Source organism: Oncorhynchus keta, chromosome 2, assembly GCF_023373465.1.
Source record: "Oncorhynchus keta strain PuntledgeMale-10-30-2019 chromosome 2, Oket_V2, whole genome shotgun sequence".
Lineage (NCBI taxonomy): Eukaryota > Metazoa > Chordata > Actinopteri > Salmoniformes > Salmonidae > Oncorhynchus > Oncorhynchus keta.
In genome coordinates, this window is record NC_068422.1 from 32,294,796 (window position 1) to 32,311,922 (window position 17,127).

General features: G+C 41.1%; 1 protein-coding gene across 1 annotated transcript in view; it reads right to left on the reverse strand.

Moving 5' to 3' along the window:
* LOC118361214 (inactive phospholipase D5-like) overlaps positions 1-16,404 on the reverse strand; it is a 109,350-nt gene extending 92,946 nt beyond the window's left edge. The window contains exon 1 of the mRNA XM_035740961.2: positions 16,045-16,404. Coding sequence (XP_035596854.1) covers positions 16,045-16,203 — 159 coding nt within the window. The 5' untranslated portion in view covers positions 16,204-16,404. The remainder of the gene's footprint in view (positions 1-16,044) is intronic.
* Positions 16,405-17,127: the final 723 nt, after the last annotated feature.

Below are 17,127 nucleotides of genomic sequence, written 5' to 3' on the forward strand. Positions count from 1 at the left end.
GTGTATGTAAACTTCCGACTTCAACTGTATGATGATTAAGTGATAATGCCCTCGAAGCCGGTGTTTGGAGGATATATTTTCACGTGCCGATATATCCTCTAAACACATTATCACTGTTATACAACGGGTTACCAACATATTCAAATAATGATTGACATATTTGAATTAAAAACATTATTATGATTAATTTATTCATACTCTTTCATCCTTCCAGAAGATATAGTCCCGAAACAAATCTATTTTGCCGGTTGCTGCCCAAGCCGGCTGGTTGTTCGTTCTATTGGTTCGGTTGCCAGAGATGCGACCCAGTCGTTCAGTCTTTTTGTTCTGTATCTATGGATGCGTCCCAGTCATTCGTTCTAAATGTTGCATTGCCACCCTGGCTGGCAACGTTCTTATTATTGCTTGCTAGCTAGCCAACTATGGCTAACTTACAGTCACGTCATACAGTGCAGAATGAATAACAACAGTGGCTGCATTTGTTTAAGCTGTTTTCTAGTGACATTTATTTGGACACATCCATTGTTATGTTTGTTCCTTATATAATGACAAACTGGGGAGTAGGTTTAACTACTTTTAATGAACATATACTTCAGCTATAAAACTCCATGTTTACCCACGCAAGGCATTCTTCAATCATCCGCCTCCCGCATAGCCTGCTGCGTAACGTACTGTAAATATTATTAACACATAACAACACATCTTCTTTCCTTTAAAATAAAACAACTTCTCTATGTAATTACACATGTTACATCACATTTGTTTACTCAACCTGCATAACATGCAATTTTCAATAACACACATTTCTTTCCCCCCCAAAATGTTTTCTTAACAAATAAAATATTTTTTGACTAAATATAGTCTGTCCATCAATACTCTATTGTGAACCTATTTCTTTTCACATAAACCAAACATTCAGTCCAGGTGCCCCTTTATAATTTTTTTTTAGCAATTCTCAATAAGCCTTTCAGGGGCTCTGACAGTCCTTTTTGGTCATTCTGCTGAAGTGCTTCCTGAAACAGTTGGACAGTGTTCATTGTCAGTTCTGTTCTGACTGAATTGTCCATTTCTAAAGGCATTTGACGCTTCAGCAGTATCCTCCTGATGATCTTCAGTCCCTTGAGTGAATGGCTGCAGCCTTAGATCCACTCTGTTTTGATCCATGCTCCGTTTGGATCTCATAGGATCGCGGTGCAACTTCTCTCTGCACACACCCTTGCTGCATCCAGGTTCCTGTAGTGATGTCTCGGAGTCGTACATGATCTCCAGGTTTCAGTTCAGGTAATTTTTATTTATTTTACCTTTATTTAACTAGGCAAGTCAGTTAAGAACAAATTCTTATTTTCAATGACGGCCTAGGAACAGTGGGTTAACTGCCTGTTCAGGGGCAGAACGACAGATTTGTACCTTGTCAGCTCGGGGACTTGAACTTGCAACCTTTCGGTTACTCGTCCAACACTAACCACTAGGATACCCTGCCTCCCCAAGTGACTTGCACTTTTGTTGTGTCGCTGTATTTGTTTGTCTTTCTGCTTTTCCTTTGCAAGTTTGACTTTGTGAGCACCTCTGGGTGTTAGCAAGTCCTCATGGATGGGTAGGTTGGTTCTGATGCGACATCCCATCAACATGTGTGCAGGTGAAAGTCCATTCTGCAGCAGTGCGCTGCGGTAGATCACCAGATTTTTTAGGAAATCCTCCTTTCCATCGTGTGCCTTTTTCATCAGACCTTTGACAATTTTGACTGAACTCTCTGCTAAGCCGTTGGACCTTGGGTAGTTGGAGCTGGAGGTGTTGTGTCGGAATCCCCAGTCGTTAGCGAACGATCGGAATTCGGAACTTGAGAATTGCGGGCCATTGTCCGAGTACAGTTCATACGCAACCCCATGCCTTGCAAAGACTGATTACAGGTAGTTGATTACAGCTTTGCTGGAGTTAGTTGGCATTGTTGCTACTTCAGGATAGTTGAGTAGTAGTCGGTAATAACAATGTGACTTATGCCATTTTAGTCAAAAAGGTAAACTCCAACTTTGTAGTAGGATCTGTTGGGTACTGGATGAGGCATTAGCGGCTCTGCTTGCTGCTTTCGTCTGTAGGTCAAACACAGTTCACATGAAGCAGTAGTCTGGCTGATTTCCTGGTTCATTCTTGGCCAGTACATTACTTCTCGTGCTTGTCGTTTGTATTTTTTCCTCACCCAAGTGGCCCTGTATTTTCTGTAGCATTTCTTTGCGTAGTGTCATGGAAATGACAATCTTGTTGCCTTTGAACACTATGTCATCCACAACGGTGAGCTCTGCTCTGCACATCCAGTAATCCTGTATTCTCCTTGAACAGTTGTTTATCTGTGCGGGCCATCCTATCAGTGTTGTTTATTTCAACTCTGTCATTGTTTGTTCAGCTGTGGTCTCTCTTTTGATCTGCTCCATTCTCTCAGAAGACACGGGAAGTGATGCTACAATCATGTCAACTCTCCTTCTTGTCGACTGCTCGAGAAAGAGTGTTGGCGGCGAACATGAACTTTCTCAGGGTATAGATCATCTTCACATCATACTTTTGCAGTCTGATCAACATTCTCTGGATTCTCATTGGACAATCATTCAGTGGCTTAGACATGATTGACACCAATGGTTTGTGGTCGGTTTCTACTTCGAAGTCTCGTCTGTAGACGTATTGGTGAAACCTTTCGCAAGCGTATGTGCTTGCCTGTAGTTATTTCTCTATTTGTGCATACCTTGTCTCTGCGCCTGTCAAGGCTCTGGATGCATATGCGATGGGTTGCCATGTGTCGTCATGCTGTTGCAGAAGAACTGCTCCCAGGCCAAACTGTGACGCGTCGGCAGAAATCCTTGTGCTTTTCTCTGGATCATAGAACCCGAGCACTGGCTCTTCTGTGATTGTCTTCTTTAGGTTTTTGAAGCAGTTTTCCTGTTCATGGGACCATTCCCATTCATTTTTCTGTTCCAGAAGACATCTGAGTGGAGCGGACTGTGCTGACAGTTGAGGTATGAACTTTGCAAGGTAGGTGATCATGCCCATGAAGCGTCTCACATCGTCCTTGTTTTTCGGGCACTCCATGTTGTTGATGGCTGATGTTTTCCTCAGGTCTGGTTTGACTCCGTCCTCTGAAAGTACGTCTCCCACGAAGGTAAGTGTTTTCACACCAAACTCGCATTTGTCCTTGTTTAGTTTTAGGTTGACTTCCCGTGTCAGGTCCAGCATTTGTCTCAGTCTCGCATCGTGTTCTTCTTTTGTGGACCCTCAAACGATGATGTCATCCATCATAGTCTCCACTCCTGGAATGTGCTCGAATATCATGTGGATTGTCTTGTGGTAGACCTCTGCCACTGAGAGAATCCCATATGGTAGATGAAGAAATCTGTACCTGCCCTCAGGTGTGTTGAATGTGCATAGCCTTGAGCTTGTATCATCTAGCTTCATTTGCCAGAATCCTGATGAGGCATCAAGCTTACTGAATCACTTTGCTCCAGCAAACTGCAACATTATCTCTTCTCTGGTTGGCAACTTGGAATGCTCTCTCTTGAGATCTCTCGGGTCAAGACATATCCTGAGATCGCTGTTCTTTTTCCCCACAATAACCAGTGAGCTTACCCAATCTGTAGGTTCATCCATTTTTGTGATGACATCCATCTTTTCCATGTGTCCGAGTTCCTCTTTGAGCTTTTTCCTCAGTGCAAATTGAACTTTTCTGCATGCATGTACAACTGGAGTAATTTTGTCATCAGTACATATTTTGTGTTCTCCTGGTAAACATACAATACCCTCAAACACATCCTCATACACAGCCAGTATTGATTCTTGGTCATTTTCAGTCTGTGATGTCACTACATATACTCTTTTCAACAAATTGAGCTTTTCACATGCATTGATTCCTAGGATAGGCTGTACACTCTTTTCCACAATCAGCAGCTGTGCTCTGAACTGTTTTCCTCTGTGCTGTAAAGTTACTTTGCAGCTACCTTTGACTGGTACGTTCTCCCCAGTATAACCAGTAACCTTAATTTTCACCGGGTGTATTTTGCTCTTCACCTTCAGTGTTTTGTAGTCATCCAGCGACAACAGGTTTACCTGTGCTCCAGTATCAAGCTTGAATGGTATTATAGTTTAATTCACAGTCAATGGCACAATCCATTCAGTAGTTACTGCATTGCATATTTCCACAGAATCAACAAAGAATTCTTCAATCTCCTCAACTGTGTGAACCTTTTTCTTTGTAGCCTCAGCTTTCCAGCATTTTGAGAAATTATTCTTTTTCCCACAGTTGTTACATGATTTGCCATATGCAGGGCATTTTTTGGGCTTGTGGATAAATCCACATATTCCACATGTAGTGTTTTGATTTCTCTCTTTTGCTTGTTTTTGCTTTGTAAAGCGTTGTGTGTATTGCTCCTCACTTTTTATTGCATGTACAGACGTCTCATCCCTGCTCAGCTCTTTAGCTTGTGCTCTGGTGGTTTCAGCTGCTCCACACATGTTCACTGCTTTATCAAAAGTTAAATCTTGCTCACGCAGCAATCTCTCCTTGAGTCCATTATCAAATATGCCACAGACTATCCTGTCTTTCAGGATTCACACGTTTTGCTCAGTGTGTTCAGCTCAGCCAAATACTGGTTAAAACTGACTCCCTGTTTCTGATCAGGAGAGAAAAACTTGTATCTCTCAAACGTGACGTTCTGGCTTGGTACAAAGTACTCCTCAAATTTAGCCATTAGCACAGTCAATGTCAATTTTGCCTCGTCTTGCTGAAAGCTATTGTAAATGTCCAATGCATCCTCTCCAATAACATGCAGAACAATTTGTCATCCTCTCCCCTTGCACCACTGGCTGCTAGGTAGATATTGAATCTCTACTTGAAACGTTTCCAATTGTCAGCTAAATTGCCTGTTAACTTCATAGGAGTAGGAGGACTACGCCTATCCATGACGGAGAACAGGAACAGTGTCAATTTCTCTGACTTCAGTATGTTGCTCATCAACTTGCTTGTCAACAGATTCCAATGCAGCCTCGCTCTCGCTGCTGTCACTCGCTGCTGCGGCTTGTTGTCCTCGCTCTTGCAAGCTAGCATCTTCGACTACTCACGTCACTTGACTTGTGGTAGAATGTTACATTTTCGTCACAGAAATGTGCAGCGTTACTCCTTTCTTTTCTCTGTCTTGTCATAGCGACTACCAATCTGACACCAAGTTATGTTTGTTCCTTATACTAATGACAAACTGGGGCGTAGGTTTAACTACTTTCAATGAACATACTTCGGCTAGAAAACTCCATGTTTAGCCATGCAAGGCATTCTTCAATCATCCGCCTCCCACATAGCCTGCTGGGTAACGTAGTCTAAATGTTATTAACACATAACAACACATCCATAACAATGAGCTAATGAGGCACGATTTCGCCTGGCATAAAAATATCTCTCGTTAGGACACTGTTGTTCAGAGGAGCTAGACAACAACACAGCTAACAAAATAACTTCAAACTGAAGCTGGAAAGACTGCAAACTAGCTGCACTTCGTTTCGTTTGACCTTTTTTAAATTTAAATTTATTTGTATATATCCATAAAAATGATGCCAGCTGATTCGACTTGCTGAGAAACGCTGCCTGCCTCACTCTCTCATCCCGACTCCCGACCTCTATACGTTCATTAATATGGGACAATTGGATATCGAATTTGAATATTGAAACAATGTTGCAAATGTCAGAGGGACAGACATGATATTTTTTTATTTTATTTTATTATTTAACCAGGTAAGCTCGTTGAGAACAATTTCTCATTTGCAACTGCGACCTGGCCAAGATAAAGCATTGCAGTTCGACACATACAACAACACAGAGTTACACATGGAATGAACAAAACATACAGTCAATAATACAGTAGAAAAAAAAGAAAACAAAGTCTATATACAGTGATTGCAAATAAGGTCAAATAAGGGAGTTAAGGCAATAAATAGGCCATGGTGGTGAAGTAATTACAATATGGCAATTAAACACTGGAATGGTAGATGTGCAAAAGATGAATGTGCAAGTAGAGATACTGTGGTGCAAAAGGAGCAAAATAAATGAATACAGTATGGGGATGAGGTAGATAGATGGGCTGTATACAGATGGGCTATGAACAGGTGCAGTGATCTGTGAGATGCTCTGACAGCTGGTTCTTAAAGCTAGTGAGGGAGATGGGAATCTCCAGCTTCAGTGATATTTACAGTTCGTTCCAGTCAGTGGCAGCAACTGGAAGGAAAGGCGATGGATGCTCTTCTCTATCAGTATCCCGTGGGTTGTTGTTAAGAGAATTCTGTTCTCCTGTTCAATAACCAATTCAATTGTATTACTCTCAGTCTGTTATATCAGGATTTGTAAGATACTGATAGAAATGAAAACAGACAGAGGCCCAGTCTACCAAAGTTAAATGTTTATTCACGGAACGTTCTGACGTGCACAGCACAAAGACCTTCAATTTATAGTGACACACATACTTCCACACAAACCATCAAATCCGCCCGCCAATAGAGATGAGGGGAGTCCGTGAGAATAGCTTCTTCCTGCCCTCCCCTAAGATAAGGAGAGACCTGGGACTGGGAAGTTCTCAGTGTCCCAGCCAAGGTCGCCCCGAACCTGGCTCAGACAGACAGTCTGTTATCAAAATACTAGACACGTTGTTCCCAAAACGTTGATTCTGACTAAGAACTACACTCCAGGATATATTATTATTCCACTGACTAAAACCACACACAGTATTATAATATAATAATCGAATGATTCTACTGACTAACACTTACACACATGTATTATGATAATCTAATGATTCAAATTACACACATGTATTATGATAGTCTAATGATTGAAATCAATTTCATACACATCACAAGGTTTCAGATTTATGGTTTCAGGAGTGTAATATTCGAATAATTTATTAAATCACATTTCCTTATCAGTTGTGTGGGTGAACCCCTGCTGAACCTATCATATCACACCTCACAATTTACAACGGGTGGGTCTAATCCTGAATGCTGATTGGTTAAAAGCGCATTCTACCCAATGTCAATTGCACAAGTTACCACCGGCTAAATCTATGACGTTAACATGCCTATTTACTCCTTTCCATTTGACTGCGCAATCCACTATCTCATCAGCCCAGACAGGGAAGTTATAAATCAAATCAAATCAAATCTTATTTGTCACATACACATGGTTAGCAGATGTTAATGCGAGTGTAGCAAAATGCTTGTGCTTCTAGTTCCGACAATGCAGTAATAACCAACCAGTAATCTAACTAACAATTCCAAAACTACTGTCTTATACACAGTGTAAGGGGATAAAGAATATGTACATAAGGATAAATGAATGAGTGATGGTACAGAGCAGCATAGGCAAGATACAGTAGATGGTATCGAGTACAGTATATACATATGAGATGAGTATGTAAACAAAGTGGCATAGTTAAAGTGGCTAGTGATACATGTATTACATAAGGATGCAGTCGATGATATAGAGTACAGTATATACGTATGCATATGAGATGAATAATGTAGGGTGAGTAACATTATATAAGGTAGCATTGTTTAAAGTGGCTAGTGATATATTTACATAATTTCCCATCAATTCCCATTATTAAAGTGGCTGGAGTTGAGTCAGTGTCAGTGTGTTGGCAGCAGCCACTCAATGTTAGTGGTGGCTGTTTAACAGTCTGATGGCCTTGAGATAGAAGCTGTTTTTCAGTCTCTCGGTCCCAGCTTTGATGCACCTGGTTGAGGGCGGAGCAGTTGCCGTACCAGGCGGTGATACAGCCCGCCAGGATGCTCTCGATTGTGCATCTGTAGAAGTTTGTGAGTGCTTTAGGTGACAAGCCAAATTTCTTCAGCCTCCTGAGGTTGAAGAGGCGCTGCTGAGCCTTCTTCACGATGCTGTCTGTGTGAGTGGACCAATTCAGTTTGTCTGTGATGTGTATGCCGAGGAACTTAAAACTTGCTACCCTCTCCACTACTGTTCCATCGATGTGGATAGGGGGGTGTTCCCTCTGCTGTTTCCTGAAGTCCACAATCATCTCCTTAGTTTTGTTGACGTTGAGTGTGAGGTTATTTTCCTGACACCACACTCCGAGGGCCCTCACCTCCTCCCTGTAGGCCGTCTTGTCGTTGTTGGTAATCAAGCCTACCACTGTTGTGTCGTCCGCAAACTTAATGATTGAGTTGGAGGCGTGCGTGGCCACGCAGTCGTGGGTGAACAGGGAGTACAGGAGAGGGCACAGAACACACCCTTGTGGGGCCCCAGTGTTGAGGATCAGCGGGGAGGAGATGTTGTTGCCTACCCTCACCACCTGGGGGCGGCCCGTCAGGAAGTCCAGTACCCAGTTGCACAGGGCGGGGTCGAGACCCAGGGTCTCGAGCTTGATGACGAGCTTGGAGGGTACTATGGTGTTGAATGCCGAGCTATAGTCGATGAACAGCATTCTCACATAGGTATTCCTCTAAAGTTGATCTCCACTATAAAAAGCATCTCGACATTATCTCACATTTCTTTTAGAATAACATTTAGTTTTCAACAGCGGATATTTGTATAAACCATCAACACCATGCCATTTACAATCTTCACTGCTTTTCACAGCAAGCATAATACCTCTACTGCTTCATGGCGCAACACGACTCTTCCAAACAATTTCCCTCGGCCTCTCTGCGCTCGCGGTTTATGACTTTGAGTTCTCAGAGCAAAACAAAGATTATGCTGATATTCACAGTTGATTTAAGGTGGGTGACTGTTCATGGTGGAAGGGTGTTGATTACTTTATTCTCTTCAAGACTCAAGTTTCACGAAAGCAAGGTACAGAATACATTATCGCAAGTATTGTTTTGTTTTCATACAGTCACACTGTATATATACTTCCTTTTTTTTCTCTACTGTCTTATTGACTATGTTTGTTTATTCCATGTGTAACTCTGTGTTGTTGTTTGTGTCGAACTGCTTTGCTTTATCTTGGCCAGGTCGCAGTTGTAAATGAGAACTTGTTCTCAACTAGCCTACCTGGTTAAATAAAGTTGAAATAAAAAATTTGCACATATTGCCCTGTTCCGAATTCAATGAAGTTGCAGACTTTTTCAAGACTTAATAAATTGTTGCAACAAATTTCAGGAAGGGAATAGCTTCCTTTCTGGGGGGGTTGTAAGAGCTGGCTAACTGCATGGTGTGACAGGATGAGCAGCCAGGAGTGGAGTTAGGCACGTTTGAAGAGGCTGCAGCTGCAGACTTTCCTCTCCTCCTCTTTGGATATGCAGACAGAGCAGAGAAAGCTGGGTTGCTAAAGCATCACTGGTAACGCTTACATTAAGTTGCCCCTATAACTATGTATCTAACACCGTAATAATTTATAATAATAATAATAATAATAATAATAATATAATAATAACAGTCGTTACATAGATTTTACTACATACTACATGATACTTAATAGTGGTTGTTGCGAAATCAGTTATTACACAATTGAAACAAGGAATGTGTAATTACTGCATAATTGCTGAAGGTTATTCCACATGTGTAACTACTGATGCTATTACACATTCTCTTGTTCCACTATGTAACTCGTTTTTTGTAATTACAAATTTGAAAGTCACCTGTGAATTACCATGTTAATAACTCAAACTAAAATATGACCTTATTAATTACAAGGTGCCACTACCATGGAATGTACTGGAATACCAGGGTTGATAAATAGGCTAGGACCTGGTAATAACAATTGTAACAATGCAACATCCTGTCATTAACTACCAGTCATTTTCAATTAGTTTATGACCTGGCTCAAAAGCTATACCGAATCAAGTGTAATGTAAGAACAATGTATATACTTGTAATTGTCATGTAACTACCCTAGAGCAAGCAACTTAATGTAAAGTGAAGCCCAGTAGGGTATAACCTTTATAATTACCATGTAGTTACAATGTATCAACCTTTGCAGACAATAGGCTAAACCGGAGAAATTAGAGGATACAGGAGAACATTAGGTTTAAACCTTTTAAGTTACATTGCATTTTCAATGTAGCAATATTTAACATCCAACTGTAATTACAATGTTGTTACATGTAATATACATGTACTCACGACGTACTTACCCAGGAACAAGCAACTTAATGTAAAGTGAAGTGACATTTTAATTACAACGTAACTAACTACCTTGGGCTAATAGGTTAACCAGGAGAAATGTCTTTAAGAGATTTGACAAAGACACCGATCAAATTCAATTCCCCATTTCAGACTCAAAGCCATAACCACAGGGTGGTGGTAAAGCTAGCTAGCTAAGCACTGGCACAATGTCAACACATTTAACAAATCAATAAACATGACAAAATAGTCATAATACGTATGAAACATTTCACAATTTTGAGACTTAGATTGCACTTTTGCACATTACAAACCTTTATAGGCCTAAACAGGAAAAATTAAGAGACGGAAATGGTATCCAGGATCCTTGGGACTTCCATGCCCTAACCCCTGCCCTTACCTTTTAAAATGTCAACTTCAATGGTGGTAGGGACTTCCCAAGGATTCTGGATAAGAATAGCACGTGACCTCCATTTTTGCTGCAGAGGAGAGTGTGAGAGGTCAGTGTGACATCACTTCCTGGTGAACTCTCACTTATACAAAATCATTTAAATAAACTTTTAAAACAGTTAACCTTTTTGTTAACTATTAATAAATAGATGGAAATTTGGACGTTTCCACATTCAAAAGAAGAAAAGGAAAAAATAAGAATGCCATCATTGTTAGATTAAGACACCACGGGAGACGGTTATTGACGCGTTGATTGGCGTTATTGGCACCGAAACAAGATATTGGTGCGGAAAACCAATCAAATCAAAGTTTATTTGTCACGTGCGCCGAATACAACAGGTTACAGTGAAATGCTTCCTTACAGGCTCTAACCAAATTTATCTCAATCCAGGTACAAGAAATGGCTTTTTACTCCGAATTATCCCATCCCAACTGTTACACTGGGAAGACTGAAGGACTATTTGTTTTTCTGTAAAGCTACCATTTTCATCATCTAGCTAGCTAGCAGTAACCACAGCAGCCATTATGGAATGTAACTTCCTGTTGTGCAGCCAATCCGCTCCTTTGTTGTTCAACACAAAGTGCCATTCCACAATGGCGGTGGTGGCTACTGCTAGATAGCATGAGGATGAAAAGGGCAGTTTTCCTGAAAAACTAGCAGTATTTTAATATTCTTGATGTACAGTGGCACACCCCATCCCCGCATTGAGAATGTTTTCCGACCCATATCTTGCGCCGGCACTGCGGTGTCTTAATCTAACCATGAATCCATTGCAACCCAGTGCAACCCAGTGCAGCTCAGTGTAAACAAGCGGAAGAGTAGGGTCGGAATCTTTTGGCTAGACACCAGAGTCATGGGAGGAGTGAGTATTAATTCTGCTGTAGAATTATTTGCTCAGCCAACAGGTTAAACAAATGACAAACAAATTACAAATCAACGAGTCACTCAGAAAAACAAATCATGATTCTCAAGTCAGTAAAAAGGCTTGTTCAAAATTAATGAATCGTTTGCAAACTGCACATTACTACTAGTTGTGGTGTAGCGGAGGGTAAACGCAAGTAAACACACTTTTTTTTGCCCAATAGTGTAGCTTTTGCGGGAAAACGCATTGAAAGTATAGGGAGTTTCACTTTTTTCACCACGAGAGGCGATCAGAGTTTACCCACCTATTTTTTTTTACCATTACATCACTGATCAATACCTATCACACTCTCCTCTGCAGCCAAAATGGAAGCCATATGATATTTCAGTCTCTTAATTTGTCATGCTTTTAATGGTTTGTAATGTGAAAAAAAAGCTATGTGGGTCTAAAATAGTGAAATAACATTGAAACTAAATGTTTAATGAGTTTTGTGATTTAGTAACATTTATTAAAATGTGGAAAAGGTGCTGACATTAGGCTACCAGTGCCTAGCTAGCCATCTCGCTAGCTACATTAGTGAATGATGGGGAAATTGTGTTTTTACTAACTAAAATAGTTATTGCTTTGAGCCTGAAATAGGAAATTTAATTTGATTGTGTGTCTTTGTCAAATCCATTAAAGAAAAGTAAAACTGAAAAAGACTCTCCTGTCTCATTTCCCCTGGTTAGAATATTATCTGCAAAGGTTGTTACATCATAATTATAAAGGTTATACCCTACTGGGTTCACTTTACATGAAGTTACTTGCTCCTGGTTAGGTACCTGATAATTACAAGTATATCCTATGCAACTACATTGTTCTTAGATTATACTTTATTTGGTATTACCTTTGAACCAGGTCATAACATAGAAATAAACAAATAGAACATTACCAGTAGTTAATGACAGGACGTGCCTTGTTACAATTGTTGTTATCAGGTCCTAGTCTATTTATCAACCCTGGTATTACATGTTGATTCAATGGTAGTGACACCGTGTTCACTAACAGGGATGTAAACAAATTTGTGGGCAAAATTTGAGAGAAATAAGATTTTTGTGCATAATGAACATTTCTGGGATCTTTTATTTCAGCTCATGAAACATGGGACCAACAATTGACATGTTTTGTTTCTATTTCTGTTCAGTGTAGTTACATGTGGTATAACGTTCAGCAAGGGACTGTAATTACACATCCCTTGTTCCAATTGTGTACTAACTGATTCCGCAACAACCCTATTACCATGTGATTACATATTAAAACCTATGTAACTACAATGTTAACATAGTATTACTGTGTTATTTACATAGTAATAGGGGCCACTTAATGTAAAGTGTTACCACATCACTCAGACAATGCCATCTCCCATTGAAACATCAAATAGTCAACGTAACATTTCCAGTACAAAACGCTGGCTGCAGGCTAGCCACTAGATCAGAGGTGCACAATTGGCGGGACCTCAGTCCTGGTACGGAACGAGTGAAGGTTCTCTCTGGACCTCGACACATTTCTCATAAATAATTGTGAAATTAAATACTGATGATACTTTTTTTCAATGTACACATAGTGCGCTGGGAAGGTCCCAGACAGCGCCCCATACTAATGTGTGTTGTCCAATCACGTGCGTTATTTAAATAACTTCTGAACTGCTGAAGTGATGAATACAATGATGAAACTCATCAACTTCCTCAGGGCATCTTCATCTCATCAACATCGCCTGCTGAGAGAATTGATGAAATAAGTTGATGCAAATGCAAATGACCTATTGGTGCACAACAACATAAGATGGCTCAGTAAAGGCAGGCTGTTGGAAGGCTTTTGGTCCATTCGAAAGGTAATAACGGTTTTCTTAGAACAGCTCAAGAGTCAGAAGGCAACCCAGTTTTCACTTTTTTTGCAAGACAATTGCAAAATGGATATTGTTGCTTGTTTGGTAGACATCGCACCTTAATGAGCTCAATGTGAAACTTTAGGGTAAGAACAATTCAGCTTGTGATTTGATGACATCTGTCCGCTCCTTCCACAGGAAACTGGAAGTGATCAAGGAAGATCTTCAATGAGACTTTCCACACTTCCCAAATGTACAGGAACAGATTCAGGGTGAGAGAGATGTTTCTCTCTTCATAGATAAGCTGATAGGAAACGTCATAAATTGGTTTGACAGCTTCAGCCTTGCACAGCAGCTCCTTCTTCCAATTGAGAATCCATTCCTCATCACAGATGTCAGGGGATTTTCAAAGGAGGTGACACAGACCTTCAAGTGGTCACATGCTGGATCTCTACAGATGGAACTGATTGATCTGCAAGCAAATGTTGTACTAAGAGAGCACTTTCAACTCACTGATCATGACACTTTCTGACTGCAGGCAGAACACAGGCCTGTGATTGTTTCCCATGGTCTAACCAAAGTAGCACTACACACCTTGAGCGTGTTTGGCTCCACATACAGCTGTGAATCTTCTTTCTCCGGTATGAACATCATTAAAAATAAGTACCGTTCTAGACTCACCAATGAGCACCTACATATGTGCATGAGAATGGCACTGACTTCATTCCAGCCAAGGTTCAAATTACTGGCAGGGCAAGCAACAGCCCATTTCTCTCACTAAAGAAGAGAGATGGAGAAGTGAAGTGGGAAAGAGTAGGAAAGGTAAATATTAAACCTGTGGTTTCTTATTTGTTCAAAAATCATATCACTTTTTTCAGAAACAGGCACTTTTGTTATTTTTTTGTGAAGATGCAGTCTTGTTTTTCTTGAAATGAGAACATTTGTGATAGGCCTACTTTTATTTATGGTTAGTCTGCATATTTATTTTACCTCATGTTTAATGTGTCTGCATTGAAAATGTGCAATAAATATTGTTGAAATGTTATTGAAATGTAGTACTTTGTTTATTAGCTATATATACATGAACTACATATGCACGTTAGACATTTTAATGGTTTGGACATTTGGGGGGAGAAAATGTTAGTCACTGGACCTCTTTGAATTCTAATTGTGCACCCCTGCACTAGATGAACAATCCACTGGACGGTATCTACATGTACATTTGCATTTTTGTAGATGCCTTGATAGAATATGAATAGATGCCTTGATGAATATGAATTTAAGCCTTTTACTCCACCTTTAAGACACTGACTGGAAGAAAGCCAAAAAACAAAGCTTTACTCTAAGTCTGACTCATATTAACTTCCTTCAATAAGAAGAGCACAGTGAAGCATCACTTATAACAGCACATGGATAAATCAGTTGTGATTCAGAGTACGGCTACGAGGAGCAAATCGTTAAACAATGCCAGCACTCCTCTACATCCGGCTCAGGCTAACAGCATCAACTGAGCACTGGGAGAATTAACACATTTATTTAATATTTTAATGTTTTGTTTAACCTTTTTTAACTAGGCAAGTCATTTAAGAACAAATTCTTATTTACAATGACAGCCTACCAAAAGGCAAAAGGCCTCCTGTGAGGTTGGGGGCTGGGATTAAAAATATAAATACATAAAATAAAAATATGGGACAAAACACCCATCACGACAAGAGAGACAACACAACACTACATAAAGAGAGACCTAAGACAACAACATAGCATGGCAGCAACACATGACAACACAGCATGGTTGCAATACAACATGACAACACATGGTAGCAACACAACATGGCAACAACACAACATGGTAGCAGCACAAAACAGGGTACAAACGTTACTGGGCACAAACAACAGCACAAAGGGCAAGAAGGTAGAGACAAGAATACATCATGCAAAGCAGCCACAACTGGCTGCAAGAGTGTCCATGATTGAGTCTTTGAATGAAGTAATTGAGATAAAACCCGTTTGAGTGTTCGTTGCAGCTCGTTCCAGTCGCGGCCCAGGGATGGAAGATGAGGGCTGCAGTAGATATCTCAGATAGGGGGGAGTGAGACCTAAGAGGGTTTTATAAATAAGCATCAACCAGTGGGTCTTGCGACGGGTATACAGAGATGACCCGTTTACAGAGGAGTATAGAGTGCAGTGATGTTTCCTATAAGGAGCATTGGTGGCAAATCTGATGGCAGAACGGTAAAGTACATCTAGCTGCTCAAGAGCACCCCTACCTGCCGTTCTATACATTATGTCTCCATAATCTAGCATGGGTAGGATGGTCATCTGAATCAGGGTTAGTTTGGCAGCTGGGGTGAAAGAGGAGCGATTTCGATAGAGGAAACCAAGTCTAGATGTAACTTTAACCTGCAGCTTTGATATGTGCTGAGAGAAGGACAGTGTAACTAACATACAGTGCAGTCTGAACCCAACTTCTACACTCTAAAGGAGAGCAATTAATAATGCAATAGCTGTCTGCAGCAATAAAGTCAAACTGTATAATTTATGTCAGACAGTGCAGTCGCTACTAAAGCAGATAAGATCATGCAGCAGCCAGTGAATACATATAACAAAGAAGCACGGGAACTGCTAACCCAAAACACTCAACTATAGAAACAACCAGATAAAAAATACCTAACACCAACACCAACTTACAAATAACGATAGACCCACAATGCTGTTCTGTAGATTTCACAATTAACAGTAACTTATCAGACAAACATCTGAAAGCTTACATGCTCCAGTTTTTTCTCTTTCCTGCGGAGCCATACGCCTGCAGAGTAGTCCTGCTGCTGGACGGTGCTGTAGATGGTATTCGCCGGGACCACCAGGGGACCACCCCCCTTCAGCTGGAGCTCCATAAAGCCCACTGTCGGCAGCCCGGCTGAGCGCATCTCCGTCCCCTCATGTCAGGCTCGGCTGGCGAAGCCCTCTGCTCAGACCCCTGGCTTGGGGCTCACGGATCCCATGTGTTGTGCGGAAAGAGGAAGAAGAAACTGACGGAGGAAGAAGAGACCCGTCTGGATCAGACCCCAGTAGAGTCAGCAACACTGCCTGTCGGTGCTGGCAGAGTTAGGGAGCCAGGCTGCTCCACTGTACCCTGTCTCTCTCTCTCTCTCTCTCTCTCTCTCTCTCTCTCTCTCTCTCTCTCTCTCTCTCTCTCTCTCTCTCTCTCTCTCTCTCTGGCACTTTTATCCCCCTCCCTCCCTGCTTCTCCTGGTTTCTAGGTCTTTCTATCTCCTCTGTCTCTACCTTCACCACTCTCCACCTCAAGCAGTGATATCTCTGGTTGTCAGAGGGATCCTTCACAGACTAATCAAAAAGATATGTACACACGCAAACATAAACAACTGAATGTATACACACCCAGTTACACACGCACCATTTTAATCATGCTTTTGCTCACATTTTGCCATGAGGCTGAGATTATTTTTTCATGTGCCATCTGGGCCCCCCCGAAAAGCACTGCATGCACGTTCGGTAATCCGGCCCTGGGTATGACATCATTTTGTATGATCTGTGGAGACACACAGGTATGACATTCTGTATTATCTGCAGACACAGACATACACATGTATGACATCATGTATGATCTGCAGTAACCTCTGTTGACCTCAGCCCATCAAACACCACACAGGCAATAGAGCTTGACGTCTAATTACCCAGACAGAACCTGCTTTCCCAGCGCTACAGTCAGAGCTTCTTAATTTGGACACATTGTAGCATGAAAGGCTGACTTCCTGACAATCAATGAGATAACAATGTCTTATTTTCACCTATGCTACTCTTTTGTTTGTTGGGAGTTTGTTGGGACCCAC